Source organism: Hevea brasiliensis, chromosome 9 (assembly GCF_030052815.1).
Source record: "Hevea brasiliensis isolate MT/VB/25A 57/8 chromosome 9, ASM3005281v1, whole genome shotgun sequence".
Classification (NCBI taxonomy): domain Eukaryota; kingdom Viridiplantae; phylum Streptophyta; class Magnoliopsida; order Malpighiales; family Euphorbiaceae; genus Hevea; species Hevea brasiliensis.
Genome location: NC_079501.1, coordinates 2,338,079 through 2,346,921, shown reverse-complemented (window position 1 = coordinate 2,346,921; position 8,843 = coordinate 2,338,079). Strand labels below are relative to the sequence as shown.

Genomic DNA, 8,843 nt, shown 5'->3' with positions numbered 1-8,843 from the left:
AATTTTCTCAACAATGGTGACATCTTCCATCTTTTCACCATGTATACGCATCTTGTTTGCTATTGCCATAGCCCGTGAGAAATAATCTGAAACAGATTCTCCTGTCATCATTTTTAATGTTTCAAAATCGGCACGAAGCGCTTGTAGCTGTGCTTTCTTTGCCTTTGAAGTCCCTTGATACTTCTTTTTCATGGAATCCCAAATTTGCTTGGAAGTGTCTTTACTAAGAATGGTTTCCAAGATTGACCGATCAATCGCTTGGAAGAAATAATTTTTGGCCTTGAGATCTTTCAACTTTAGTGCCTCATGCTCTGCCTTTTGAGCATCTGATAGCACAACATTCGCCGGTCTGCTAACCCAGACTCAACAACTGTCCAATATTCTTTGGACCGCAAGAAATTTTCCATAAGCATGCTCCAGTGGTCATAGTGACCATCAAAGCGAGGAATGGCTGGTTGAACAAAATTTTCTGCTGCCATTTGCTACAGCAAACTCTCAAATTCTCTCCCTTACGTGTTTCGCTCAAACCTCACGTGTTTAACTCTCAAGACCAGGCTCTGATACCACTGTTAAATAGAAAACAGAGCAAAACAGAGATATAAACAGAGGAAGTCGAAGACGTATTTATTCAGCAGCTCATCACTTGCTTAAATAGCAAGATTACAACGGGAAATAGGACTAACAGAATTGCAAAATATCTGCTAAAAATCTGCAACTACCCAAAGACTAGAACAAACTAATAATACTTGGTCAAACAAAACATGATTAATTTATTCAACATCACCCTTCGATTTCTAAAGAATCATGCTTTGAAAGTGAAATACATAACATTATCATGACAAGAAACTTGCGCTAAATTATTTACTACTTCAGCTAACTCGTTATATCAAAACCAAGTTCATTACAGAATTGTACCTTTGAGGTTTCCATGGTAGAAAAAAAAAAAAAAACCAACAACAACAACTACTTCACATATTACTCAGACTATATGATACATAATCTGATATTATTCTCCAACTATAAAAATCAGAGAAACTCTTACAATGCGTCATTCCCAATCAAAAAGGTGACTCCTCTTTCCGAACAAAGAAGCAACCAGAAGGACCATCATTAGGCAACAGTGCCAACCTCGCTGGGCTTTCAGCCCCTTCTTCAACTGATAATATTCCCATATTCAAGTTAATATCTGTTTTCACAAAGCCAGGGCAGACACAATTGATGCGAAAAGTTGGCAACTTCTTGGCTAGGATTCTTGTGTAGGCATTCATAGCTGCTTTTGAGAGTTTATAGGCAGACATAAAAGCAGGCCAACCTTTGCTTTCGAGTGAACCCTCTTTATAATCTTTTAGATACTTGCTCAACACCTCATCAATTCTCTCTTCTGATAGGTTGTCAGCAGCAACAAACACCTCTTTGGTCCATTCATTTGTTACATTCTGAAACAAATTACAAGAGAACATTTTTACCAATCACCATTACCAAAATCACAGTTACCCGAAACAGCAATTATTCTCCAACATTATCAGGAAAAACTAATTAAGCAATAGTAAAACAATTATTGGCTCAGCAGTGAATTTCTCAATGCTGTATTCTAGAATTCAAGAAGTACCCGCTATAAATAAACATTTTCAATGGCATTTGTTTCTGTTCAGCTTAGCTGAACTTTCGTTGAAATCAGCCTTCCACCAGAATCAAACTTGAGAAAATTTCGTTATGAAAATAAATGCTCTGTAGCAAAATGTGATATGGTTTTTACCTTCAACTTCCCCATGGAGGATGAAACATTAACGATCCTTGGCGAATCAGACAACTGGAGAAGTGGAATAAGTGCCTCGGTCATTCTTTTGGCACCATAGTAGTTTATTGTCAGGCATTCTTCAGCTGACTCATATGTTTGAGTTGATACTTTGCCCCAATTTATTCCACTGCCCTGCACCAATGAAAGAAACTTTAGTTTGTCCTGGCTGTTTAGCAACCAAACAGCATTCCAAATGATTGAAATTCTGTTTCGACAAAATTTGATCTTTACAATCATACCAAACTTAATCGCATAGGGCATCACTTTTCAGAGATTGTATTAGCATTGATCACCATGCAATTAGCAAAAAGTCCAACCAACCATAACCATCAATTAAATTATCCTCACTTTAAGTTTCATCAACCATGTCCATTTATAGAAACTCACCTTACTAGACTCAGCTTTCAAAGCATCAACATCAACTTCAATTCCACCAACACCAGCATTGTTCACCTGCGGAGTGGTGCAACTTTTTAATCATCCAACTTATAAAAGCTCAATAATAAGAAATTAAGAACCAAATAATGAGAAAAAAAAACTTGTAAATGTTTTCATCTTTTGCTACCAAATACAAGGTTCACTTGAGAAATTTAATAGGAAATAGATTAAAATCCCAAAACAAAGTTTTTTCCAGCACTAAGAATATTTGAAAATTCCACACCCTTATGCTACTTCTCGGCTGCACGTGTAGGCTCATCTATATATATATATATATAAAATTTCCAAATTTTTTCGATTTGAGTTTATCAAATTGCGCAGGATAAAACAGGATATGGGATTCTATGTTGAAGAAATGGTAAATGGGTTTTAGTTGGCACCAGGATATCAAGCTTTCCGAATTGGGTTTTGATGAAATTTGCAAGAGTAGCAATACTGGCAGCATCAGCCACATCAAGCTGATGAAACACAAGAAGATCAGAGAAACCAGAGTCTTTGAGTTTTTGAAAAGCTTCAAGGCCTCTCTTCTCATCTCTGGCTGTTAATACAACCACAATCCCGTTTGAAGCTAACTGCCTGCAAATTTCAAACCCAATCCCCTTGTTTGCTCCTGTAACCACTGCATACCTGAAAAAAAAGAAAGAATAATTCGTCACCAACAATCGAAGCAGCCGCAGAAGCAGATAAAATAGGATTACTGTCTGTGTATGTGATGAAGAAAAGAATTGCCTCTTGTTTGCTTCCGCCATTGATGATAATATGAAGTTACGAACTTTGATAAGACTGAAGCAGGCTTTTATCCAGTGCTAATTGGTGCTTAGATTTTTTTATCACTTCTTATATATCTAGAAAATTCTTGGGCGCTAACTCCAAAACAATTCTTACATATATCATACATCTAATTAATACAAAATTAATATATTGTAATTTGAAATAAGAATTACTAATTTCCACAAATATAAAATTCTCTTTTTTTCATATACCTTAAATCATAGATTACTTTTTATTTTAAAATAATATTATAATTATAAAAAATTTAAATTCATGTATATATTTTAATTAATTCTATATAAATTTTATATAAATATTTAATTTAATTATTATTAATTTTGAGGTCTATTAGTGAGTTGGACATGTTGATCTTTCGAATTCTATATCGATTGTGAATAGAGTGTGTGAATAGCTTATATAAGAATAAAAATTTTATTAAAATTATTATAATTTTTATAGATATTTATTTTCGTTACTAATCGTTTATGTGTTTAATATTTACACAAGAAAATAATTTTATGAAATGAGAAAGTATTATATTTTAAATAAAATTTATTATAAATTTAAATAATATATTAATTATAAATTAAGTAATTACACACAATCAGGGGTAAATATGTCTTTTCAGAATATTTTCTGCTCTTGGATGTACTGGTTCCCTTCAATCCACGAGGGCGGGCAAGTGTTGAATAGGGATGATAACTGGTAGATACCCGTAAAAATCACCAAACTCGAACACAAACTCAATTAATATTATCTGCGACGCTATCTTTGGAAAATGACGGCAGGTGACCAGCAGAGAAGAAAAATGGCATCTTGGGCCCTTGGCCTACTACACCAAAATATCTCTCTCACTAAACCCTCACCAGAAGGACTAATTATTTGATACACATAAAGCCACCGAAAACCGCATGTTTACCAGCTCACTTTTCAGGGTCATGTATTTTCATATGTTTTACCGTGTTTGGATTGGAAGAAAGAAAATAATATTAAGAAGGAAATAAATTTTTTTATGTTTAAATATAGAAAAGTAAGTATTGATGGAAAAGTAATTTTATGAATATTTTTAAATTTATTATAAAATATTAAGATATATTTGTAATTTTTAGTATTTCTTTTCTTAATTTTTTTTAATTTTGAGAGAAAATAAAAATAAATCTTTCCTCTCAAAATTATTTCTCTCATTTTTTTTCTTAATGAAACAGAAAATAATGGAAAATAAAGTTTTTTTTTTCTTTCTTCCTTGATTAAGGAAAATTAAAAAAAAATGAAGGGAAAATATTTGGAAAGAGAATAAAATGCAAAGAACAAGAAATATTTTGTGAGTTTACAATTATATCCTTTATTTTTTAAATAAAATTTAAAATATGATGGATAAATAAATAATTTTACACTAAATAGTAAGTTTTTTTTTCTTTTTATTTCTTTTTAAATTAAAGAGAATAGGTTAAAAAGAAAATTAAGAGTCTGTTTACTTTATGAAAAATAATTTTTTATTTTGTATGAAAATTTTGATTTTCATTTTTAATAAAAATAAGAAAAAATATGAAGAATATATATATTTTTTTGCCAAAAAATAAAAAAGGCATTTATTTGTCAATAATAAAAATTAATTTTTAATTCAAAATTTTAAAAATATGAACCTTCCATTATTAAAAAAATACTTATTTTACATTTTAATTTTTTATATTTGTTATTTTTGTAATAACATGATTAATTTTTATCATTATAAATAAATATTTTTTAAATATGTTTAATACAAAAGAATTATAATATAATTTTAATTATAGAAAATTTATTATTTTCATTTAAAAACATTTGAAAATTATAACTTTTGTTATAAAAAAATAGTGAAAGACCAACTTAAAAACATTTTTTAAATTTTAATTAAATTCAAAAAATAATTTTCAATTCTCTATTTGAAAATCAACCCTGTGAATATAAATTTTTATTTTTCATTTTTTTATAATTTTTTTTTTCAAAAAACTACCATAATTTTTCATAAATGAAAATATCCTAAATATCTTTTCTTTTATAATTCCCCTCTTATCCAAGGGAAAATCCTCTTGGGTAATTATTAGATACTGGGAGCACTAAAAAATAGTGTTCTCTGTCTGACAGAAAAATAGATCTACCTTACAATATAGAGAGTGAGTCTCACATAATTGTGAGAGATTGTGCATGTGTACCTAATAATTTCGGACAATATGAGAGATTGTTTGAAGAAAATTTGACAAATATTTAAAATTTTATTTTGTGGTTGCTCTTCAAATGTGCTCAGAACTTTTAGCCAAGTTTTAAATATTTATCATGTTTTTTTCATAACGTGTTAAAGGTTCCAGGTTTTAAATATTTGAAATGTAGAAACTTTCATAACGTGTTTTTTTCATAACGTGTTAACGTGTTAAATATTTATATAAATATTATAATAAAAAATATATTTTATATTTAATTAAATATTTATATAAATAAATTTAAATAACAAATACTTAAATTCGAATTCAACTTAAATTCATCGATAGTTGTACTCTTTCAACTTAAATCTATCTTGAGCTCGATTATATATTATTCAAATTCATATATTAAAATTTGATTAGATCGAATACTCACAAAAGGAAAATTTAACCCATTACCATCTCTAATTTCAGATAGATAAAGTTACTTTTCAATTGAAATTTAAATTCATAATTTTGCAACACTCTTTCAAATATTTGGACTTTACTTTCTAACCCCACAAAACATTTACTTAATTAACAATGGGATAATTACAAATATTTTTTGAAATTTTCCTTAATCTACACTTTGATCGAATAAACACTTTTAATACTTGACTATAAAATTATAAATTTTTTCAATATATTTTAGTTTCTGATTTTTTTGAAATTAGATTATACTTTGGTTTTAAGGTTTGAATTTTAATTGCATTATCATACCAGAATTATTATCTTATAATCTACTTTTGTGTTCTTTTTTAACTTGCATTCAAAATAAATAATCCAGCGGAGTCAAACCCTATTATTCAAATCTGTTTTCACTGAGTATGAGATTATTCTCCAACTATACCGTTGAAAAGCACAGAAACTGATCTAACCATGCATACTTTTCTGCAGAAATGTATCACGTCCAATTAAAAAGGTGACTCCTCTTTGCGATCGAAGAAGCAACCAGAAGGACCATCATTAGGCAACAGTGCTAACCTCACTGGACTTTCAGCCCCTTCTTCAACTGATAATATTCCTCTATTCATGTTAATGTCTGTTTTGACGTAGCCAGTGCAAACACAATTGATGCGAAAAGTAGGCAACTTCTTGGCTAGGATTCTTGTGTAGGCATTCATAGCTGCTTTTGAGAGTATGTAAGCAGACTCAAAAGCAGGCCAACCTTTGCTTTCAAGAGAACCCTCTTTAAAATCTTCTAGATACTTGCTTAACACCTCATCAATTCTCTCTTCAGAAAGGTTGTCAGCCTCACCTAGCACCTCTGTAGTCCATTCATTTGATATATTCTGAAACAAATTACAAGAGAACACTTTTAGCTATCACCATCATTATCAAAGTCACAATTAACCATCCAATTTTATCAGGAAGAAACTAAGGAATGGCAAAACAATCAGTTGTTCAATTGGGAATTATTGCCGCATTCTAGAATTCAACATGTGTATACACTATACAGTTATTATTTTCCATGGCTCCAGCAAAAAATTTGCATTCTGTTCAGCATAGCTGAACTTTTGTCCAATTCAGCCACTTGAATCAAACTGGAGAAAGTTTCTTTACAGAAACAATGATCTGTAGCAAAATGTCATACGATTTCACCATCAACTTCCCCAAGGAGGAGGAAACATTGACAATCCTTGGCGAATCAGACAATTGGAGCAGGGGAACAAGCGCCTCGACCATTCTTTTTGCACCATAATAGTTTATGGCTAGGCATTCTTCAGTTAACTCGTATGTTTGAGTTATTATTTTATGCCAATTGATTTTTTCACCTTCCTGCAACAATGAAAGAAACTTAATCATCATGCTAGTTATATGCATTTTCACAACCAAATGTCCAGCAGAAAAAGCTTATAGTTTGCGTTGCCTGTCTAGCAAGCCAAACCACACTTCAAATCACAGAAAGTGTTGTGTATCAGTAAAATTTCATCTCAAAAGTCATAATAAACTGATATATTATCTTCAAAAGCACAATTAGCAACTTTGACACTTAATTAGCCGAAAAAGCAGATGTGGGCATATATCTATGAGGGTTACCTCCACAATAAAAAGGAGAACATGGTATACACTAGAAATTTACAGAAAATGTTTACAGTGAGGTGGACAAAAACTCTCAGCCTCCACACAATCATTCAACCAGACAGATATTGATCTCTACGCAAATAGTAACAAGTCCAACCATAACCATCAAATAAATTACCCTTCCTTTAAGCTTCATCAAACATGTTCATTTGTAGAAACTTGCCTTACTAGACTCGGCTCTTAAAACATCAGCATCAGCTCTAATTCCAGGAACACCAGCATTGTTCACCTGTGGGGAGGTGCAGCATCTTTAATTATTCAACTCAACACAAAATAAAAAGAAAACCTTTAGAAGTTTTCATCTTTTTACTATTAGGTTCACTTCAGAAATTTAATAGCAAATGGACTAAAATCTTGAAATTTTCATTTTCCAGCATTAAGAATTCAATAAAACATTTGGACGGCCAACATTCCACATTTCACACCCTTATGCTCATTTCTCCCGATTAATTGAGAAACAAAAAATAAAGAAGAAGCAGTGTTGCTGCTGCAAGTTTCTTTTCTTTTTTTTTTTAACATGGACTGGGACTCGAATTCAAGAATGAAAGTAATATTATTTAAGTACTCCTTCACACTTGTATGATGAATAAAGAGATTCAATATTTCAAATTATTTACCAAAAAAAAAGATAAATTAAATTTGGGGGCCAGTTCTTTTTATCAATCACCCATATATATTACTTTTTTTTTTCAATTTTAGTTGACCAGATTGGGCAGCAGACAAAGGACAGAGCCAATTCAATCCAGTGATAAAACAGGATACAGGATGCTATGTTGAAGAAAAGGTCAGTGGGTTTTAGTTAGTCCAAGCTTTCCTATTTGCGTTCTGATGAAATTTGCAAGAGCAGCAATACTGGCAACGTCAGCGACATCAAGTTGATGAAACACAAGAAGATCAGAGAGACCAGAGTGTTTGAGTTTTCCAAGAGCTTCAAGGCCTCTCTTCTCATCTCTAGCTGTTAAAACAACCACAATCCCATTTAAAGCCAACTGCCTGCAAATTTCAAACCCAATCCCTTTGTTCGCTCCTGTAACCACTGCATACCTGAAAAGGAAAAAGAGAGAGAGAGAGAGAGAGAGAGAGAGAGAGAGAGAGAGAGAGAGAGAGAAGAAATGTCAGCAACAAGAAGAAGCAGCAACAGCAGATAACTAAATAGGATTACTGTGTATGCGATGAGTGAAAGAATTGCCTCTTGGTTGCTTCTGCCATTGACGATGATAAAACAGAGATAAGACTGGGACGAGCTAGCTTCAACGGTCTACTTTTCTTTTGATCTCAACAATAATATTTTAATTATATTCTTATAATTGAAATTTCACCGCTTTGAAATTTCTCCTGGCTCTCGCTCCACTGCCATTGTCCTTGGCTGCTTGGCATTGTCGTCAAAAACAATGTTGGAAGAGACTTTGCTCTCCACTGTTGAAATTTTGGCCATGCATGCACTTGGCTTACTTGGGCACAACTCCTATCGGGTGAATTATTTGCAGTGCAGCTGAAAGGAACTTTCTTTAAACATAACTTTCACGTGGCCTAAGTAA

The 8,843-nt window shown here is 31.7% G+C and overlaps 2 protein-coding genes across 2 annotated transcripts; both read right to left on the bottom strand.

The window, feature by feature from the left end:
- Positions 1–847: 847 nt before the first annotated feature.
- Positions 848–3,120, bottom strand: LOC110644533 ((+)-neomenthol dehydrogenase). Its single transcript, XM_058152386.1, has 5 exons — positions 2,966–3,120; positions 2,617–2,863; positions 2,186–2,251; positions 1,757–1,930; positions 848–1,436 (listed from the first exon to the last, which is right to left on the bottom strand). Exons 1-5 carry the CDS (start codon positions 2,983–2,985, stop codon positions 1,059–1,061), a joined length of 885 nt encoding a protein of 294 aa, XP_058008369.1. The 5' UTR covers positions 2,986–3,120; the 3' UTR covers positions 848–1,058.
- Positions 3,121–5,988: 2,868 nt separating this feature from the next.
- LOC110644534 ((+)-neomenthol dehydrogenase-like) lies at positions 5,989–8,740 on the bottom strand. The gene is made up of 5 exons (XM_058154223.1): positions 8,625–8,740; positions 8,145–8,298; positions 7,469–7,534; positions 6,766–6,999; positions 5,989–6,542 (listed from the first exon to the last, which is right to left on the bottom strand). Exons 1-5 carry the CDS (start codon positions 8,738–8,740, stop codon positions 6,135–6,137), a joined length of 978 nt encoding a protein of 325 aa, XP_058010206.1. The 3' UTR covers positions 5,989–6,134.
- Between the last annotated feature and the right edge of the window lie 103 nt (positions 8,741–8,843).